At 36.4% G+C, this 22692-nt stretch overlaps 2 protein-coding genes across 2 annotated transcripts; both read right to left on the reverse strand.

The window, feature by feature from the left end:
• Positions 1-3531: 3531 nt before the first annotated feature.
• Positions 3532-7446, reverse strand: LOC124640891 (1-acyl-sn-glycerol-3-phosphate acyltransferase alpha-like). The gene is made up of 5 exons (XM_047178853.1): positions 7181-7446; positions 6534-6667; positions 4821-5002; positions 4300-4471; positions 3532-4062 (listed from the first exon to the last, which is right to left on the reverse strand). The coding sequence occupies exons 1-5, from the start codon at positions 7369-7371 to the stop codon at positions 3911-3913; spliced, it is 831 nt and encodes a 276-aa protein (XP_047034809.1). The 5' UTR covers positions 7372-7446; the 3' UTR covers positions 3532-3910.
• Positions 7447-12031: 4585 nt separating this feature from the next.
• LOC124642944 (1-acyl-sn-glycerol-3-phosphate acyltransferase beta-like) lies at positions 12032-21259 on the reverse strand. The gene is made up of 5 exons (XM_047181740.1): positions 21000-21259; positions 17970-18103; positions 17094-17275; positions 13240-13408; positions 12032-12311 (listed from the first exon to the last, which is right to left on the reverse strand). Exons 1-5 carry the CDS (start codon positions 21188-21190, stop codon positions 12139-12141), a joined length of 849 nt encoding a protein of 282 aa, XP_047037696.1. The 5' UTR covers positions 21191-21259; the 3' UTR covers positions 12032-12138.
• Positions 21260-22692: the final 1433 nt, after the last annotated feature.

Consider the following 22692-nt stretch of genomic DNA (forward strand, 5'->3'; position numbering starts at 1 on the left):
CACATCTGGCGAATGCGCCGCGAATGCGCAGCACGCGAGCCGATCGCGAGCTGTCCACGAGCTGCGCGCGTGCATTTTTGTTCGTGCGCCGCTTCTGCGCCGCTCGCGCGCAGCTCGCACGCGACCTAAGCGCCGCACGCGAGCGGCGCGCAGGCGGCGCGCGACGTCTGCCATCTTCGATGGTACTGAGCCAATATACGGAACTGTAAGGGCGAGTACTGATTGCGCGCAGATCGCGCGCCGCTCGCGCGCTCTATACGAGCCTTGCGTGAGTTGCGCTAAAGAGGCGCACCGAACTATTGCAGTGACTGCACGCGCGCAGCTCGCGGACAGCTCGCGATCGGCTCGCGTGCTGCGCATTCGCCAGATGTGGACGCACCCTATTATAGATAGTTCAACTCAGATTTGCGCGCGGCCCTATGTGTGCGTCGGCTTGTAAATATACAACTTTCATTCGTGTGACAGTGACGTCGTCCGAGCATGACGTGTTCTCATCGCTTTTTGTTATGGGTACAGTCGTTTACGAAAATGTCTAGTTCTTCACGGAGAAAATGTTTTAAGGAGTCAGGTAGCGTTTCAAAAAAATGAAACAACATTCAAAGCTTTTTATTATTACATTTTACAGTTTATCATTATTTTCTCATACGGCTTTTCAAATTGACATTGACAGTATCTAAGAAATAAATGAAGTGAAATATCTAAGATGAATTAAATACTCCTTACATATTTTCTAGCTCGGGGTACGCGGACAATAAATAAATGTGTGGACTAAGAATGTAAAAGACCTATAATTTAGTATAATAATGGAAACAAAATGTGTGGGGAATTTAAAAAAATTATATTGCTTCGCATAATGTCGACCAAAATAAGACGGAAATAATGAAACTCATAAATGAAAGTTTAAGTCAAATTGATGAAGGGATGTTGGGTAATACTTGTCGACATGTACAAAAGAAAAAAGAAGAATACTATAGACATTTTGACATGGAGTCAGAATTTATAATTAACATTGGTGAAAGTAGCGAATCCGAAAATTCATCATTTGATTTTTCAAGTAGCGATACAGAATCATTATAAATAAATAAACTAAATTACGTAATAACTGTACTTTAAACAGCCGTATACAACCCCTAAATAACTGTATTTGTACCCGACTGTACCTCTTGTCACGCACACAAAGTCACTGTATATGTACAAGGGTCACCCACACATAGGGCCGCGCGCACGACTGAGTTGAACTTTTTATATTAAAACCTACTTTTATTTGATTCGTGAATAGTTAAAGTATTGATACGGAATACATTTGTTCAAATATTTAAACAATACCTACAACAAATGGTATGTAAAAAATAGTTTGTCCCAGAACTACCATTCATCACCATGTCCTAAACATATTTGAGAATATTGCTTTTTCTAACGGTTTGCATTTAGAGCACAGCGGGAGGGACCGCTGTGCTCTAAATGTTGCATATTAGTGGACGTCAAGGGTTCGACGTGGAATGACGTGTGCACGTGCCTGCGTTTTCGCGCCATAAATGAAAGTATTCAATTTTTTTATTACTGGACATTTTTTGTTTCATCGCCGTGGATAGGTCTATTTTCTGTTTGAATAATTTTGTCCTCTTAATTGATCATTCGGTACAATGCCATTTATCTTATGTTTATTTGTGACGTGTTAATTACTGTGAATTATTAACTGATTTTTGGTTTTTTGATGTTTTTACCTTGATATTCATCGCCGCGCTCTCATTTCCGTGGTTTCCGTGGTCAAAATTTGCTATGGCAATGAAAAAAAATACATGGCAATGAAAAAAAATACATTGCCGTGCCTTGTAAAACAATTCCGTTTCATTGCCGTGGCCACATGTTTCATTACCGTGACTTATGTTTTCATCGCCACGGCATGATTTAGAAAAAAAAAACAATTTGTACTATACAGTCAACTACAAAAAGATATTTCCACGTTCACCTCACAAAATGATAAACTTACACACACACCACTCCACTCTCTCTGTCATTTGACACTCCCATCACACGATAGACATTCAAACACGCACACACACATCATCTCACACATGCACACGGACTGACACAAACACACACACGTACGCACCTCCACATACACACGCACACACACTCACTCACATATACTACAGTCTAATTATAAACATAATAATGGATTGATTCTTTCTAGAAAGCCAAGATGCCTAAACCGAAACTATCGGAAGAGGAGAGAAAGGAAAGCAAAAGATTGTCTGAAAAAACGACGTGAAAAGTTCTTTCATTGCCATGGACGCATGTTTCATTGCCGTGCATGCATGTTTCATCGCCGTGGCATGAAAATTTTAATCTTGTATGTCTCGTTAATTTTTTAAGCTATCTACTAGATATTAAGTAAGAATACATATCTTATCAAAAACTTGAGTAAACACTATTTTTTCTTGTTCTAAAGTTGAAGAATAAAAAATCCACGGAAATGAAGAAATCTTTCTTTTATTGGACCCGTTGAAATTCACGCTACCGCTTTACTTATGACGTTTATTTATATTTACTAGTACATACATTTTTTAACTGAAAGTTAGTACCTTTAAAGTAAAATAATACTGGGTGTCCCATAAGTCCTTTGAAATCTAAATTTCGAATAAAATTTAAATGGCGCGCGGGAATGGCATACTGGGTGCAGGGATAGCACCAACGGTCTTTCGGAATTCATTCGCCATGGAAAGTTTTACCGGAGCGGACCGTGGTTTTTGTGTGCTTGAGTTTTATCACGACAATGATTCGGCCACCATTGCGCGGCGTAAATTTAGAGAGTATCGCAATTTGCGCACGTTTAATGACTGTCCCAGTGTTCAAACGGTTAAAAATTGGGTTCAACAGTTCGAGGTGACTGGATTTACAATTTTATTTTGTTGAATAAACAACGATCGGGCCGCCCAAGGACATCACGGACGGAAGACAACATCGACTTGCACTGCACTTGCACTACGCAAGATTCAGTTCGTGAAAATCCTACTCAATCCATTCGTAAGCGTTCCAATGCATTAAATACACCCAGATCGACGTTACAGCGCATTTTAAAGAAAGATAAGAAATTACCATCCATAAAAAATTCAGTTAAGGCGACGAATTGGTCTACAATAATTCCATAACCGGCACGCGCATCTAAGGCGCCAAAAGGGGTCGGAGCGTCTGAGCGGGGCGAGGATAACAATACGCGCGCTAGCTTATAACTAAAAGTCGTAAGCGACAAAATGGTTTTGTAATTTTATTATTTAGATATGATAAATTGATAAAAATTCCTTCTACAATTTTAAAGAGTATGTATATACTCAACTACTAAAAAAGTTAAGAGGCTTAAATCGGTCCCGTTTGCCCATAATATGTGAATCTCTTTTTAAAAAGAGGTATGTTTGATATATTTTTCTCTGTTATAAAAGTTACCTAATCATGTTTCTACGTCTAACAAAATAAGGTTTATATCATGAACTTTCAGGTAACCAAGTTGTATTTTGATCCGTTTTGTATTTACTGAGAAAAATTGAGATCCTTGGCGCCAAAAATTCCAATTCGTCCTCTTAATACAGGAATAAAAAGATACGCCGCGCAATGGTGGCCGAATCATTGTCGTGATAAAACTCACGCACACACAAACCACGGTCGGCTCCGGTAAAACTTTCAATGGTGAATGAATTCCCAAAGACCGTTGATGCTATCCCCGCACCCCGCATGCCATTTCCGCGCGCCATTTAAATTTTATTCGAAATTTAGATTTCAAAGGACTTATGGGACACCCAGTATAATAACTTCCTAGGTATAATCGCTCAATAACGACTAAATATAGTACTTATAAATAGTTAATCTACTATCTTATCAGTCAAGTCTTATCAAAATTCTTCAGCTCATATTTTCACTGGCATTCCCGGGCTGATTGGACTTCCTTGGAAAGCTGTTCGAAGGTGCGAGACATGAGCTGGTACATGCGGTCGGCGAGGGCTGGGACATCGTCCAAAGTTAATCCTTCAGTACGCACCGGCTCCAAGCACTGTAGTATCATGTGACCTGGAACGTACGAAGTAAGATTTTTTTATCAAGAACCAAAATAATTATAAGCTCTAAGTATATAAACAAAAAATCGGTTAACAAAGGATACGGGGAGCTGGTCGTTCAAATAGATATAGGTTAAACGAGTACATCTTTTCTGGTAGCAAAATCTAAATATATAAGGTAAAAGATACAAACACGAAGGTACATATAGGTAGATACCTACTCAAAATCTTAAGAAAAACCATGTCTTACCTCTATTGAAAATATATTTATCCTTGTCAATGAAATAGTAGGGTGAATATACAAGAGGAATGATCGGGACCTGCGCAGATACTGCTACATTGAAAGCACCTTTCTTGAAGGGTAATAACTTCCCGTCCCATTTCGTGTTCCTCGTGCCTTCGGGGAATATCCATATCTTGGTCTAAACGGAACATCATCTATCTATAGGTACAACAACTTGATAGGTACTTAGTCTAGCATCCAATGTAGCCGACGCACATTTTAATAATTTGACTTTAATGATATTGAATTTGAAAAACACATAGACCATTCATAGGTACTTTTAAGAACTCTAAAAATGGACTCTTCTAGTGCAGTGTCCATAGATCCGTGGTCTGTGGGTCTAGCTAGGCATTTCAACTGGCCTTCTTTAGAACCAAACCGTTCAAGTAAGTATAGATAATGATTAAGTTTGTTGCTATGATCATAAGTCGTTTACATAATTACACACCCAGTCGAATATAAATAAGTACAAGTAGGAGTAAACTAACCTTATTTTGGCGCATAAGCTGTTTCGCGGACTCCAGGACTTTGTAAGCTTCATTCGGTTTCTTTCTATCGATGAATAAGGATCCGCAGAGATATGTGACGATGCCTAAGGGACCTGTGTATAGTACTTCCTTTTTTGCAATCAATACCAGTTTCCATATCACTTGCCATGCGAAGTTCATTCCTGAAATATGATATTAAATGCAGGTATAAGTTTTCTATACGGTGTGGAAGACATACCTAGGTAATATTGAAACTTTTGATACCTATTAATCAACAGGCTTGATCATCAAATTTTTTAATCATTAATTTCTATCTAGCCTTTGATCAGCATGGCATCGCATTAAACGATTACCGACTTAAATGTTTTTTCTAGGAGTTTTAGGGACTGACTCACAGTTGAGCGAATTCTAACCCCTAGCCCCTTAGGAGTTAACCCTTATATTCCAGCTGAACGCTGATGTATAATAGAAAAGTGCGTGCATAATGCAAATTCCCCAAACGTCAACCGCACTACTTCGTCCGTATTCCGTCCGCCTCGTTATAAAAAAAATAAACTCCTATCCGTCGGGTTATGCCGTAGAGCAGTGGTTCTTAACCTTTTTGACATGAGGGACCACTTTGACCAAAGTTGTCTTGCCGGGGACCACCTCATCGGTTTACCTAAATTAGTACTCATTTCTTTATTATTTACCAAAAAAAAACTGAATTTTTGGGTCAGTTCTACTCAAAGCTAAACGCATGTTGTGTAGGTAAGTAAATGCAAATAAAGAAAAACTTGCCTATGTAGTTTCCAAATGCGCGAGCGAAGCGAGCGCGAAATTTTTATCGGACTTAAACCAAATACTACGTAAAATGTAGCCCAAACGTACTTAACTTTTTGTTTGTTGACAAATTGAAAAATAAGGGCATATAGTTTCTGAATACGCGAGCGAAGCGAGCGCGAAGTTTTTATCGGACTTAAACCAAAAAATACGTAAAATGTAGCCCAAACGTACTTAACTTTTTGTTTGTTGACAAATGCCAAAATAAGGGCATAATGCAGTTTCTGAATAGGCGAGCGAAGCGAGCGCGAAAATTTTATCGGACTTCAACCAAATATTACGTAAAATTTAGCCCAAACGTACTTAACTTTTTGTTTGTTGACAAATGCAAAAATAAGGGCATACAGTTTCTGAATACGCGAGCGGAGCGAGCGCGAAATTTTATTTATTTTTTAAGACTCAAAACCAAAATTACGTAAAATGTAGCCCAAACATACATTTTCATGAATGGGGGGGACTAGGTACGACACACCCGATATACGTCCATGCGAAAACCCCCGCTCACAATTATAAGTCGATAAAAAATAAGTTTGATAACGTATAGCAACGTCGCGAAGCTCAGCTTCGCGGACCACTTGGAATGCCTCCAGGGACCACCAGTGGTCCGCGGACCACCGGTTAAGAACCACTGCCGTAGAGCATGATGATTTTATGGTGTGCTTTTTAATCGGCTTCCAAGAAGGGTTATGCATGTATAGTGTGCATGGCGTGCAGGGTATGTATATTGAGCAATTGTAGCAATATAAGAGAGAATCGCTCGATAGACCTTCAACTGCGGTTGTTCAACCTGTTTCTGTCTTTTGGGCTCATTAGTACCTACAGATTTGTAATAGATACCTAGGTTCTTTGTTTTTTTTTAATAATATTTTTTTTAGCGTTTAGTTACCTCACCTGCTATATCTAGAACTGACTGATGGTTACTTATAATGACAGCTCCTCGATCCTCGGCTAGAATTTCTCCGTTGCGCAGATGCCATTTCACTCCGTAGAGTTTTGTGATTTGTCTCATTACGCTCGATGTTATTCTAAAATGGGAAAATTTGCTGGTGTCTACCAAATATGTTTTAATTCAGGTAAGTATATCGATTCTGATTTTAATTATACTGGATCGAAAAGGCAAGCTACACCAATGAAAAATCGCCATAACTATCTATAAGTGGGCATACAAAGAAGACGTTGTCGTGAGATAATTTAATAAAAACATTATTTTTAAATACAGCATATACGAAGTACATAATCCGTAGTTCCGGTTTGTAAAATAGCAAAAGTAGGATATAATTAACTATAGGTACTCAATAGGTAATTGGGGAAATTAGAGGGGATATGATTACATGAGAGAGTGTAAATAACTATAGTAGCTATAACTGTCCGTCAGTTGCACAAAGCTCCATTAAAGTTAAAGCGTCTTTAAATCTATTGCTGACTCTTTCTTCGTCAACCAGATAAAGTGTCAGTAATACATTTAATGAAGCTTTTACTTTAATGGAGCTTTGTGTAACTGACGGTGTGTAGTAAAATATTGGTTGGAAAGTACTTACATCCCATTCATGTAATGCTTCGGCCGAATCAGTAGTAACGGTAGAACTAACGTCGAAGTTAATGTAAGGAACACATAGTATGATGACAGTTTTAAATAATATTTAAAAATAACCAACTTCTTAATAAGAACACTTCTAAACCGAATTAGGCCAAGGATAACGGTGAGTGCTATAAAAATCTTGGGTAACATTTTGGCGAATTATTGTATCGTATTGCGTATTAGGTACTTGACTTTAGTTTTAAGTGTCGCAAAGTTCTCGGACTCGTAAAACGCACTTGATCAAGGAGACCTCTCCAATTCGAACGCCGGCGGAAAACTGTTATTTACAAGTTTAAGTTAATCCTTAAATAAGCTTAAAACTTGCGCCGTACTTAATGAGACAAAACTGGTTTAGTGCGTATAATTGCAGTGGGCATACATAAACACAATTTACCCATATTAATGAAAAAATCTGTACCTAGAATCTGTAGTTAGATTCAAATCTACTAGTTAGATTCATAGGGTGATTGCAATTGCATATTACATAATAATCTAAGTTTTTGTTGTTGATGAATTGTAGTGGTAGGTTATGTCCGAGCATTTCTAGTCAGTATAGGTTTTCCATTTGGCATTTAAGTAAAGGGAAACAATCTACTCAAGATTTTTTACAGAAATAGGCACGTATTAGGTACACAAATAGGTAACTAGTAGGTAAGTAGTAGCTGATAATAGTGAAAATGGAAACTTTTTTCAAAAGCTACTTATTTATATTTTTATTAATAGGTTTATAAAACAATGTTCTCTTTTCTTGTTTTACGACTTAATTTTGATTGTTTACTACCTGTACAATTAAGGTTCAAAGGATCCGCTACTTAGTTTTTTTCTGTTTAAAAACAAACGTGAGAATCGACTCAAAATATTTCCTGTCATAACATAGGAATAACAAATTGTATATTACAAAAAACCATATCTTATAAAAAGGTAATTTATTATTTTTGAATTAGTTATGAAGTAATTTCGATACTCGTTTAATTATTATATCCACATAGCTCTTTCCTGTGATTTCACCCGGATAAAACGGTAATAGTGCAGTTTTTCGACAGTGAAACAATTTTTCAAATTCGTTCTGTAGTTTCGGAGCCAGGGTACAAACAAACAAAATAATTATTCCTCCGTATAAAATAAGTATACGTGATTCTCAATGCCTATATGCTAGTATGTAATTGAATAGGTACCACCCGTGGGGACTGAAAATATACAAGGGATCGAAGGTACGTGAGGCGGCAATAGCAATTAACTATTGCGGAAGGCGTTTCTATTTTTAGGCATTTTGGCGGTTATGAGATTCAACAATTAGATTATCCTCAAATTGACTAAATTAACGAACCGAACTCTCACATTTTACTCTCACTCTCTAAAAACTCACATTTTAAACTATGTGTACCGAATAACCCATTGTTTTAATATCACTTGTGGAAACACAAAATTTAACTGGTCATGTCCCATTTAAAAAGGATGCTTCTAGAATGTTTAGTCTGCTTAATATATCCATGACTTTTTACTGATTTTAATTACTTGTATACTTTATTATTCTGTTCATGCGAACCTATTCCTACGTCCTATCTCAGTGGTTCTTAACCGGTGGTCCGCGGACCACTGGTGGTCCCTGGAGACATTCTAAGTGGTCCGCGAAGCTTTGCTTCGCGTCGTTGCTATACGTTATCTAACTTTATTTTCACCGACTTCTCTATGTGAGCAGGGGTTTTCGCACGGACGTATATAAGTAAAGTTTCGGGGTCCGGACCACCCCCCCTTCCCATTCATATCCATCTTACTTGTCCGACAGTAAAAAATGTATGTTTGGGCTACATTTTACGTAATTTTAATTTTGGTTCTTAAAAAAAATCTATTTTTTCGCGCTCGCTTCGCTCGCATATTCAGAAACTACTTATGCTTGCATTTGTCAACAAACAAAAAGTTAAGTACGTTTGGGTTACATTTTACGTAATGATTATTTAAGTCTGAAAAAATTCGCGCATTTGAAAACTACATAAGCATATGTTTGTATTCCTTTACATTTGCTTACCTACAAAAGAATAGAGAAGAATTCTGAACATAGTAAAGAGAATGCAGTCACAAAAATCTCATTAAATTAATATCTGTAACTTTTTGTTTTTTGCTAAATAATAAAGAAATGAGTTCTAATTATAAAGTGTGCTTGTATTCTTTATCAAAGAACCCTCAATTTAGGTAAACCAATGAGGTGGTCCGCGGCATGGTAAACTTTTGGTGAAGTGGTCCCTCATGACAAAAAGGTTAAGAACCACTGTCCTATCTCAAAGTAATGCTATGAGCAGATACTTACCTACGAGCTTTAAGGGCTGCGCAAAAAATCCAAAATGCCTTTATACTGAAATTAAAGGCATTGTTTCTTTTAGAAGTAAAGGTACGACCAACGTGCTTAGAATATTTAATTACTTACATTAAATACAAGGAAGATGGCTTATAATGAAGCTTGGGTTCACTTCGAATACCAGAGGAGTAATAAAATGTAATTAACTGCTTTAATAAGAACAGCTAACCGTTCATAAAGGAATCTGTTAATTAAAATAAAACTATGTTCGAATATTGGTGTTGCGGATAAAAATTGTATTTTATTTACAAAGGTTTGGGTACGCACTGATTGTTTGGCGGGCTGATATTGGACGCCACTTTTACGTTTTATTTTTCATCAAGTGGATGATCGCTACGCGGATTGTTAATTTAGTCAACTCTCGTGTATTTTTGTGGTTTGGGAGTATATTTCAACTAGTGATAGTTAAAGTATGTTGTATTTAGTGGTTTTATTAAGTGATACTAGTGACTGTGATGAAACGACAACCTATCAAATAACCATAGTCAAAATCGAAGGTACTAAAAAATCTTTTAAGATCATAGTTTATTCATTATTTATAGCTGTAAGCAAGTTTTTTCTTGGATGCTTGAGCAGGTTATGATATGATTCATCCACATAACAGAATACTTACCTACCTATTTGTTACAAAACATGTAAGAAATGAAGAAAAAATAATTCACACGATTGTTTGTTAAAAACTGATTAAAGATTATGTATTTCAGAACAGGTTAGGACAATGAAGTTTCCAACAGCGTAGATTGTTTACGTTTTTAAATATGTATAAGGTATTATGTATTTTTTTATTTAATAGGTACCTAATATTTTGCAAGAAGCTTTGATTCTATTTATACATATAAGTGACTAGCTGTTTTCCCGCGGTTTTACCCGCGTCCCGTGGTAACTATTGCCCGTACCGGGATAAAATATAGCCTATGTTACTCGTGGATAATGTAGCTCTCGAATGGTGAAAGAATTTTTAAAAACGGTCCAGTAGTTTTTGAGCCTATTCATTACAACCTAACAAACAAACAAAGTTTTCCTCAAGATAATCCATAGGCAAAGGTACATAATTATTACAGCCAATGGAACTAATAAACAGTACTTTACCACAAATTGAACGTGAAGCTCGTGTAGTGGACTTAACATAGGTACTAACTGTACTGATAACGTTCTATCTATAAGCTTGGGAGAAAATCTTTTTGCGCTTTCCCACAACTTACAAATACCCATCGATCTAACATTATAATGGATACCAGCTCATTTTTAGGGTTCCGTAGCCAAAATGGCAAAAACGGAACCCTTATAGTTTCGTCATGTCCGTCTGTCCGTCTGTCCGTCTGTCCGTCTGTCACAGCCGATTTACTCGGAAACTATAAGTACTACAGTGATGAAATTTGATGGGAATATGTGTTGTATGAACCGCTACAAAAATATGACACTAAATAGTAAAAAAAAGAATTGGGGGTGGGGCCCCCCATACATGTAACTGAGGGATGAAATTTTTTTTTTCGATGTACATACCCGTGTGGGGTATAGTAGCCGGCATATAACTTGGCAAGGATTTGGGACCTTTAATAAGTTTGAGCTCGCACATAGTGCACTAAATTATACAAAAAACTGGTCCCTGTTATTGCTTGTGCATTATTCTATGGTTATTGACATCCTTTAGTGGCGATTATGTCTGCTTGAAAAAAATAGGACTTGTTTTCATCTCACGATTCTTGCCAAGTTACGTGCCGGGAACTATATCAATGGAAAGGTCTTTTAAAATGATATAAAGTTTTCTAAAAAACATTTTTCTTAAAGTGAACGGTTTTTGAGATATCAGCTCTCAAAGTCGTAAAAAGTATGTCCCCCCCCCTCTATTTTTATAACTACGGGGTATAAAATTCTAAAAAAAATAGAGGTGATGCATGCTAATTAACTCTTTCAACGATTTTTGGTTTGATCAAAGTATCTCTTATAGTTTTTGAGATAGGTTGATTTAACTGTAATTTACGGAACCCTTCGTGCACGAGTCCGACTCGCACTTGGCCGGTTTTTATTATTACTAAGAGCCGCAGGTGTAAGTTAGTGTAAAATGAAGGAGGTTCCAAAATTAAGTTTCGTAATTCAAAATAATGTTCGCACAGAGTGATCAAACGAGCCGGCAGTAATGATATTGTACGAAGTTTGTGTCTTATTAAGTTTAATATACTGCTTAATCTCTTAAAATATTAACCCTGTGTTGGGGAAGCACTATAGGAGGGAAGCCACTCATCTGTTAGCTGGAGAGGGTAATCGTTTAAATAAACTAGTTATTTGGGTAGAAGGAAGTTGAGGATTTAAAATTGTTAACGTTTATGAAGCAAGTACGTATTTTTAAACGAGACGGTGCTTTTCTAATGAGATTCTTTTACCACGCATAGGATGTGTTTCTAATAATACTTTGTGTCCAAAATTGTGTAGCACAAGAGGTGCCAATAAAACACGATACAAGTTTAAAATATTTATAAAACATCTTAGCTTAAAATATAAATTAAAGTAACCCTAACCTACTAATATACAGTCAAAGTCAAAGTAACTAATATACAGTCATGGTGTTACCCTTTGAGAGTAACTGGATAGTCAGATGGTAGCGAGCTGAAGACTTCTTTGGATATCTCCTGGTAAGCTACACTCATTTTATGGTGGACCCTGTCGATCAGATCAGGTACGTCTTCCATTGTGAGACCAACGGTGGGCACGGGTTCCAGGCACTGAATTATAACGTGACCTGGAAAAAAACAATATTCAAGATTATGGTATGACACTTGGATCTTATAGTTATAGTTCGCCAGATCCATTAGGGATTATATTTTAAAGTATGTTAGCAAATGTTTTAAAGTTTATGTGTCCACAATCTATCTATAATAGTACCTTTAGTGCTCAGAAATTTTCTAAAAGTTGGATAATGATTCATTCGAATTACGTTGCCAGAAAAGAGCTCTACCAAGAACTAGTATATCTCCAGTCCTCGCTACGGAAATCCATCTTATTGGGTATGATTATTATGACATAAGAGTGAAGTAATTATAGAAGACCTATGAAAATCTCCTTGCTTTTGCTACGTATCTGTGGGGCAGTCAACATATATTCCAGTTTTGATATCGAGACAAACAATTGGAGCTTCAGAAATTAGGGTATTTTTTAAAGGAAATTCTTGTCCATCCATCATGAGGTGTAGATTATTTAATAAAGGAATGTTTGGTATGTGGCCCAAATAAATTTCTGTGAATTTGTTCCTCTGAATATTTTCAGTCACAAAAGGGAAGTTTTGTGTGAATTGTGATGGAGCTTTCAGTGCTAAGAAGATTAAAGTCCAAATTAGAATATAGATAGGCTACTTTTTGTCCGGAGAGGAAAGGGTCACGGAAATTTTAACCTTTCAGATTGAAGTCACAGGCAACGCAAGATTAGGATGTAAAATCTTTTTTTATTATTTTCCTTTAAGTATATTATGTACGTGCACAAAATCTTTAAAATACTTACATGTGTACAGACATGGTAGTATGTGTATTCGGATCTTAAACTGCGTACGTTTTTTATAGTGATGATAAAAATGATAAAGAAACCTAGGTAGATATTCAAAATATTCATACTTTGTCAATATAAATATTTTCAGACAAAAGCGACATAAAAAGACGGCTAACAGAGGTGCTTACCTTTATTGAAAATATATTTCTCCTTATTTATGAAATAGTAGGGCGAGAACACAACAGGTATGATCGGCACTTGAGCGGCAACCGCGATGTTGAATGCGCCTTTCTTGAAAGGCTGTAGCTTTGTGTAATCTTTGTTTCTTGTTCCTTCAGGGAACAGCCAAATCTTCGTCTGGAAAAAATAAATTATTCACTTTACAAACATTTTACAAAAAACGCTGCATGAACATTTTTTCATGTTTACCAGAGAAATGTCTGTTTGAATTCTCTCAGGATATTTTTTGACGGTTTTGATCTTTGTATTCGTTTTGATCAAAGCTAAACTGATTACTCAGTATTTTTTTGTTTGTATAATCTTTTAATGTTTCCAGATGAATCGCTAATGGAGCATTTTCAGCGAGATTAATATTATTTGAACATGCTTTATTTCGTTCTTCTGATTAGCCTACAACAAAAATAACGTTTGCAATCTAACGTAAATTAATCTAATAAACCCATTCATGTAAAATCAGAACCGTTTATAAAATAACAGTTAAAATAAAGCACTGTTTCTAGCAACAAGGCAATTTTATATCTACGTTATATCCTAGTTCGTTACTGGAACATTAAGCTGAATTTATAAGTTTAATATTATCCAAGCCGGTAAGCTTCCTCTTTTAATAAATGAGAGGAGTAAGTACGATGTACGAGGTTATAATGTTCACGCCACTATGAAGGGAGGAATATAATGTACTTTTAATCTTTCCATTTTTTAAGTATACATTTTTTAAGTATAAGTGTTTTCTAAGTATATCTTAGACACCACTGACTGTGTTTCGGATGGCACGTTAAACTGTAGGTCCCGGCTGTCATTGAAGATCCTTGGCAGTCGTTACGGGTAGTCAGAAGCCAGTAAGTCTGACACCAGTCTAACCAAGGGGTATCGGGTTGCCCGGGTAACTGGGTTGAGGAGGTCAGATAGGCAGTCGCTTCTTGTAAAGCACTGGTACTCAGCTGAATCCGGTTAGACTGGAAGCCGACCCCAACATGATTGGGAAAAAGGCTCGGAGGAGGATGATGAATCTTTCCATTTTTTGTGAATTGTAATCGTGAACACATTAAACATTGTAAACATTGTTTTTTGACCTATATCTGCAGGCGGTTTGCTTTTTCCCAACTGGGAAAAGGCCGGCCTTTAGATGGCCTCAGTCTAACTAGATCCGACTGAATATTATCAATATTTTACATGCTTCGACTGATGTCTGACCTTCATAACTTACCTATTACTATTTATTAAGAGCTAGGTAAGCCTTCTAAAGAGATCGGAATTCGACTAGTTTCCGAACCGATACCTATTTATACCATTAGAAACGTACCATTTTTAAGTTAGTCCATAGCGTTAAAAATTGAAAGAACGTCAAAATACCCTGTTTTGTTGGAGGTATATAGCTTTTTGTTCTCTTTTGATATGATACTTAACATGACTGTTTTGACAAGACCCTATAATACTATTTGTTATGGTCTTATAGACGATATTGTGGTATGTTATTAATAGACTCAAACGGTACCATCACACGCCTGGTGTTAGGCTGCTTGTTTTCTTTTTATGGTGGGAATTTTCACTTATAATACCACAAGAGCTTCAAAATTATCGGGTATTTTCCGATAGGTTCGTTGCAAACAAATGAAGGAGTCAAGTTTTTCAGGTTAAAAAATAACGAGCGCGAAGCGCGAGTGATTTTTCCTGAAAAACTTGACGACTTTATTTGTTTGCAGGGAACCTTGAGGGAAATGCCAGATAATTATGAAGCTCGTGTGGTATTCGGGAGATTATTTTTCCGTCCCAAATGTCGGCCACAACCTGTCAGTTTGACGTAGCAACGACCAGAGAAAATATTCAAAAAATTTTCAGTATAATACCATGTAGGTTGTACCACGTGACGTCGAATGGTGCAATTCTATTGGTCGATATTTGGGTCGGAAAAATAATCATAGCTATCCTATAAATACGATATGATACGGCATGCAGTTCCGGTAAAATAAAAATTACCGGTAAAAATTCGGTAATTAAAATATTTTTACCGGTAAACCGGTAAAGCGGTAATTTTTTTTTTTTTTTTTTTTAAATGTGATATTATATCAATAAGATTGGGTAGTCTAAAAGCAAAAAATAATTAAAAATACAAGGTATAAGGTGGTAAACATTTTTTGTGACGTGGACCGTAAAAAAAAACATGTCAGTACCATCCGTACGCGATGTCGTCGACAAAATGCAAGAGAAACGGCTGCGATGGTTCGGCCATGTAAAAAGGAGACCACCTGAATACATCGCCAATGTTGTGTACTAAATCTCAATATACCCGGTCAAAGGCGCGGAGGCAGGCCGAAACGGTGGTGGTTGAGTGACTTGAAAATCTACGAACTCGAAGAGGAAGATGTCCTGGATAGAGCGAAGTGGAAGAAGAAGATACGGAAAGCGGACCCCGTCACAAGACGGGATAAACGCTAAGAATTACCGTGAAAAAAAGAGTCATTTTTTTCATTGAAGTGAAAGCCCTTTTTATGGTAAATCGTAGGCATTTTATGGACCAGGGTCGCGGTAACTCTTTCGAACAATCCCGCAGCCCCGGCAGGCTTTGGCCCTGCGCGTGGAACAACTCGGGCCGCCGACACGGGTCTGTTGTCTACGCAGACGGAGGAACGATGAGCCACCCGAACTCATCGCCCTCAGATCGACGCCTCCGGTGGCCGGGAGTCGTCTCTCGACACTCGGCGCCCGTGGTGTCTTCCTGGTCCACTACAGCGGTTGGGATGAGAGGTGCGAACTCGCAGGCGCTCCACCGTCTCCTTCTCGAGCTGACTGAGAGAGACTGAGAATGACTGGAATTAATGTTTCGCAGAAGGAGGCGACGGCTTCCCATTCCCTCTCGCTCCGGACCATGGCTTGAACCAGGGCCGGACGCGAGAGGTCGCCGCTGCCTATTGGCTAGACGACGACACCGCGGTACCCTTCCCAGGCAGTGCACACCTAGACTGTGTGCTCCACCGTGTCCTCAGAGCTGTCCGCATGGTAGTGAAGTAAAAGCCCTTGCTCAATAAGGTCATAGAGTAGGTAAAATAAGAATAAGCTACATTTTTACCTAATAGGAACTGACAGCTATGAGGAAATTCAGATTAACCGAATGAATAAAATTTGTTTAGATATTATAAATTAAGATGAGAATAAAGATTTGTATCTAACCTAGAGATAGTTAAGGAGCCACATAAGTTTACTTTTCTAAAAAACAGCATCTTTAACACTCTTACAATATGTAATGTATGCAATATTACATTATGTTCAGGCTACATAATGAAGATTTGACGTTAAATGAACAATTGCTATATATTATCACAAAAACGTAAAAACCGGTAAATTACCGGTTACATATTATTTTTACCGGTAAATTAAAAATCGCGAAAATGGGCGGTTTTACCGGTAAAACCGAAACCGGTAAACCGGTATTGCATGCCCTAATACTGTATGTATATTGGAAAAATAATAAGTTTTAAATTTCCTTTGCCCTATATAGAAAACATGTTAGTTATTTTCCTGGTTTGCGATCATTGTAAGAATTCATTTAAAATAATCAGAGAAGTCCATAAAAATACCCGAACACGAACAGGTTTTAAAACTAATAATTTTCCTGTATTTCCAGTAACAAGGGCTTTTAATGGAGTTCTCGATACTGTTTTTCTTGTGGAAACGAGCCAGCTGTATATTATCGTGTTATACGTACTTAGGGGTCAGAACAATAAATTTTATTGCCAAATCCCCGAGTCTCTGTTATCGTTACCACAAGGAAGTACCGGTACAGATAATGTAGGTATATGATACTAACCTTGTTTTTTACCATGACCTCCGAGGTAACTTTCAATTGTTTGTAGGCTCCTTTCGCGTTACGTCGGTCAATGTACACGACACCGGCCAGGTACGCGGAAAGACCAAACGGCCATACGTAGAACAACTCTTTCTTCGCGATCGCTGCCAATTTGTCCACTACTTCCCATATATTGAACATTCCTGGAAAAGTAACAAGAAAATGAATATTGGTACTCAAGTACAGTAAATAACAGTTGCAGATAGTATCAATACACATATTGACAATCAATAACGGTAAAGGTGAACGAACTTTCCATACCTACGTACCTCTGTACTGGAGTATTATGTACATATGAAATTGAATATTAATTGCTTTTCGAAATTGGTTTCGACTGGGATTAAAAGAAATGTTATTTATTTCAGCAATTTGTGTCGATATGCTAACTTAAATGTTAATTATGTTTGTTTTTATTATTAGTGACATTTTCGAATACATCCGAACAACAGAGTTCACGTGTTTTATCCAGCTCGTTGAAATATTTCAATAACCACCCCGCGATAGTCTTTGCTGAGTAGCGAACAGGAAGAGTTCGACTAGAGGTTGCTTTTAAATAGGACCTGACCTGAGAATAATAGCGAACATTATTAACCACAGCAACACCTAAAAAGAAATGATAATCGGTGGCAGAGAGTTTTTACACTCATGTTTCTTGCCGATTCTTTTGCATAAGACCCACTTCTCCGAACCATGCACCCAGCTATTGACGATTCGTAGGAACCTGTTATAGGCCTGTATGAAATAAAAGCCATTGACTGATATGCGGAGCAAGTAACAATTGTTACTCATACTTTGTATATTATTATGGTTTATTAGGGACTGATGATAGGTAATTACCTAAAATGTCAAGAGAGCTCTGATGATTTGAGATGATGACTGCTCCCCGGTCCTCGGCTAAAATCTTCCTATCTCGCAGATGCCATTTCAAGTCATATAACTTGGTTATGTGCTTCAGTAGTCTCACTGCTATTCTGAAATTATATTGAATGTTTGTGTTAATATACAAGTTGTTTTAGTAAATAAAATTAGTGAATAAATATTTTATCGGAGAAGAATAGGATCTTCCTTCTTTTGAAAAATAGTTTTCAGTTAATTTCAAGAAATTGCGAGTGAACACTAAAATAATTTTTGCGCACTCGTCGCAATCGTATTTCGTGTATTTTTTTGTTTGATTACTCAATTTTAATTAATTCTAAAATTGCTTTTTCGAAAGAATTTGTTTTGATGCTATCGCTCACACTTTGATGTTTTTTTCTAAAATAAGTAGTACTTGGTCGAAGAACTCGCAGCTTTAGCGGTCATTGTCAATGGAGGGCGTAGAGTTCAATGGCTTAATAATCACGAATGTTACATGATATATAAACTCAATAATACGACCTGACGAGTTTATTTGTATCTTAGAAACTACTGGATCGATTTAAAAAAACCTTTTATAAGGAAGTATCTTGTGAAAAAAAAGTGATGCAAAGCTTGATTGAAAGTTCCAATCCACTTCTAAACAAAACCAGTTTTAAATTACATAGAAAGTTATGATTCATAACCGAGTATTGACTTTCTAACCAAGACAATTTTATTTTGGAATGAAGATATCACCTTTTGTCTTACGTGGATTTAAATAATGGTTAATTTATCTAATTCAGGATCTAAAACCTTCATTTATGCTGCATAAACGTTAATTATAGAGCCGTACTATCCTAGCCCCCGTTTTATATGGCTACGGTCAGTAAGTACGAGCACGTATGTATTTTTAATTTACTAATGGCTCCGCAGTTAAAGAGAAGATCAACAAAGTGTAACACAATGTTTTTTTACCGTTTTCGTATCAACCCATCCAATTACGTTGCATTTCATGTCCGCTGTACTTTCAATGTTTTGTTTTAAATGTTAAAGCGAAAGATAAAGAGATCTATTTTCCTAGGTATTTTCTTAAGGGAACTGTTTGTTGTTTTTGTATGGATTATTATTAACTTACAGGTCATTTAAACATAGATAATTGGAAGTGCACTGATCCACGAGCTGTTTGTTAAATACCTACGAAAATGATAACGATAGCCGTTCGCCCAATGTTTGTGTTCCGCATTTTCTTGATGGTGACCTAAGGAAATTGATTGGTTCAGACTGATGAGGCAACTCACTAAACTACCCTCGCTTTCCCTAAGTGGCTTTTAGTCCAAAACTTTAGCTTCGTTTATGTGGGGACGCATTTAACTTGAGTTTATTTATCGAACTGGAGAAAGTTCTCGAGAAAAGTTCATTTGTGTGTTTAAAGAAACTGTAAGTCCACTTTGTGCGAATGAAAGACTTTATTTGGGATATTTTTATTCGTAACTTTCGTTAATGCTGTCTGAGTCCATTACGTATGTCGCTCTTATTTAGTTTTTAAAATGAAATAAAAAAAATTGAGTGTAAATCCTACTTTATATTATAAATGTGAAAGTTTGTGAGAATGTATGGATGTATGTTAGTTATTCAATTACGCAAAAACGGCTTGACCGATTTGATTGAAATTTGGTACGTAGATAGGTGATACCCTGGATTAACACATAGGCTACTTTTTATCAACACACCACGCGGGCGAAGCCGCTGGCGGAAGCTAGTAAATAATAAAATAAATGTACCAATAAATAATCGATTCTTACTTGCAATTATTTATAAGTACTCATATTTTAAATGCAAGTCGGTGAATCACGCTACTTTTATCGGGGAAAACCCATTGCATAATGATAATTTTACGGATAAACGCGTCGTTTTATATACAGGGAGAACGAGAATATTTTCGTTTTTTTAATACATTACGTTTTCAATACATTTTCTTATATCGTCTCGATAAGCGATTGATTCAGTGCCAATAGTCGACCCCATTGCCCTTGATTGTCAATATTTACTTACTTATATAATTCATTAAATTGACCAACTAATTTATAAAACAAACAATCTACATAATGTGTGTCGAAATCATTTAGAAGGCCGTACAATGATACAATTAATTGTTTTATCGTTGGAGGCCGATTTTGCAAATATTTAATCGCGTTACAAAGATAATAATTATTGATTATAGTAATTATTATACAAACTCTACTACCAATTTTACGTATTTTTATCAAGTACGTTATATTCAATTTATGCATTGATCGGATCCTTTTCAAGTTCCGGGATGATCAATGAGAACTTTTTTTTAACGACGCCAAAAATCATCAAATGATCCCTCACGTTGTGGGTTAGCAGCGGTGAGGGAGTGTCAGACTTTTACTAACTATAATACCGTCGTGTTCCGTCGTAGGCCTTTTATACACCAGGACCGCGGTATCTCATGATCAATGAGATCTAATTACAATACACAATATAACAAAAAGTCCTGCTTGCATCTCTCTGCTGTCAGATTTTCCACGATAAACTCGATAACTAACTTTGAACCGCAGAATTACATCACGAAGGTAGTTAGAATCCCATGCACATCTGGGGTGTTATATAATTTTAATAACAATAGAAAATCGATAGCATAGTTATACGTAGGATTCATGCAATATTTACTAAGTTATATTTTATATTACTTAAGGTACCTACCTATGTGATCCAACGGACAAACTATGTATATCTATATTTTTGTTGGACATTACGTACTTTATAAAACATAAAAAGGTGCAGGTTATTCATTGATAAATAAACAAATAAATAAAATATATATGAAAAATTAACGTGTCCTTTAACTATAAATTAATTTTCATTGAAATTATGTTTCTACATGGCAGAGAGATGCTCTGTTAAGTTCACTCAGTCTTACTAATTTTAAAAACACCTTGCTTAAATTTTAAACTAATTCATCTATGGGACAAAAAAATATAACAATTAATTTGTACTTTGACTTACTTGGCATTCCTCACATTTCTGGGGCTGAGCAGAAAGTAGGGCCAAATAACAGCCGCTAACATCGACGACAAGAAATAAAATAAGAAGAAATTAAAATAAAACTTGACTCTATTTGGTCCAGTATCATGTAACTTCTTCAGTATATACGTGAGCACACATACTATTGTGAATATAAATATTTTGTACCACATTTTGATTGTTGTCTACGCCAAGCACACATTCGAACCGCGTTATGTATATGCCCATACTGAATTAATTACATTATCTTGCTATTTATGTTTTATTATCTCTTCTAGGATTCTGCGGAAGCAAAAAAAAGCCGCCATAGGTTTACGTTTTTGGTTTTTTTTTTTTTTATGATGTGGCCTTTGAAATAAAGGATGAGCAAAGTTCACATATAATATATATCATAGCCGAAAATCGATCTCAGTGGCGTGCACTTGGAGAGGCCTATGTCCAGCAGTGGACTGCGATAGGCTGATGATGATGATGATGATGAAAGTTCACATAGGTATGGATTTTATTATCTTTATTTTTAAGCGAAAAGGTTTATCGGTTTAGGCTATTTGGTTAATGCTGTCTCTGTGTGTAGGCACATTTTTTGTGTTGAAGGTAGATATTTATTTTAGTGACAAAAAATCTAAAGAAATTCATATAAACCAAAGTACTAAGTAATTTAAAATTGTAAACTTTAGTTTAAAAGAATAAATCCATTTTTAGCTATAAAAATCCAGACGTTTAGGGCTGAAAAAAAAACATTGGCCCCCGATTAACTTCGTCGTATTATTATGTCTGACACTGTCGCACTAATGTCTAGGTGCGGGAATCAGAGTGAGACAGAAACGAAGCTTAGCCTAATTACTAACATTTATCTAGGCTGTAGAAACTTCACTAAGAATAGGTTTAAAGGATTTATATGCCAAGCCTCTATTAGGAAATATTTTAGAAAGAAAAGAAAAGTATTTTTTTTTCAGGTAAATATCCTACTAATCTGACCACAGCACTAATATACCTAATTTTTGTTTGTTTGTATTAAAGGCTCCGAAACTACTGAGCTGATTTGAAAAGAAATTCACAGTTGGAAAGCTTATCTTTTATCACAGTCCAAGCAGTAGTCTAAACGGGACTCGAGTGAAACCGCGGGAAAACGGCTAGTATAAAATACAATAATAGGTATTATAGTAACAAGGCGATTCTATTAATTATGATACAAAGGCCACATCTTAGCTTGACTGCCTTGAAAAAACCTATGATACATATTTGCACATACAATTTTTTTTCTCAGTTAAAAACCTAAGTAAGAAGTTGTTAACGGTTAGAATAGTCTTTTTACATCCAGGTTTTCCCATCTCTTTTTCAAGATACGAAACATAGATTTAGACTGCACTTTTACTTTTAAACTTCACCTAATAAAATAGAAAAAACGGGCTTTGTTCTAGTTCAAACAATGAAGTTAGTATTAAAAATGTAACAGCTATTCGCAGACAAAACACGATCGATTCTCATTCTCACAACTGTGTGAAGGACACTGCATTTGATAGTGCACGTTATATGGACGACAGCAGATTTTTTTTCTTAATTTTAGGTCACACTCTATGTCTCATTGTGTCTCATAGAGACATAAATATAGTGACTTAAAAATAGCCTGTATAATACCTATTATAGTTACAAGACAGGTATTCTGTCATTGACA

This window comes from Helicoverpa zea, chromosome 2 (assembly GCF_022581195.2).
Source record: "Helicoverpa zea isolate HzStark_Cry1AcR chromosome 2, ilHelZeax1.1, whole genome shotgun sequence".
Taxonomy (NCBI): domain Eukaryota; kingdom Metazoa; phylum Arthropoda; class Insecta; order Lepidoptera; family Noctuidae; genus Helicoverpa; species Helicoverpa zea.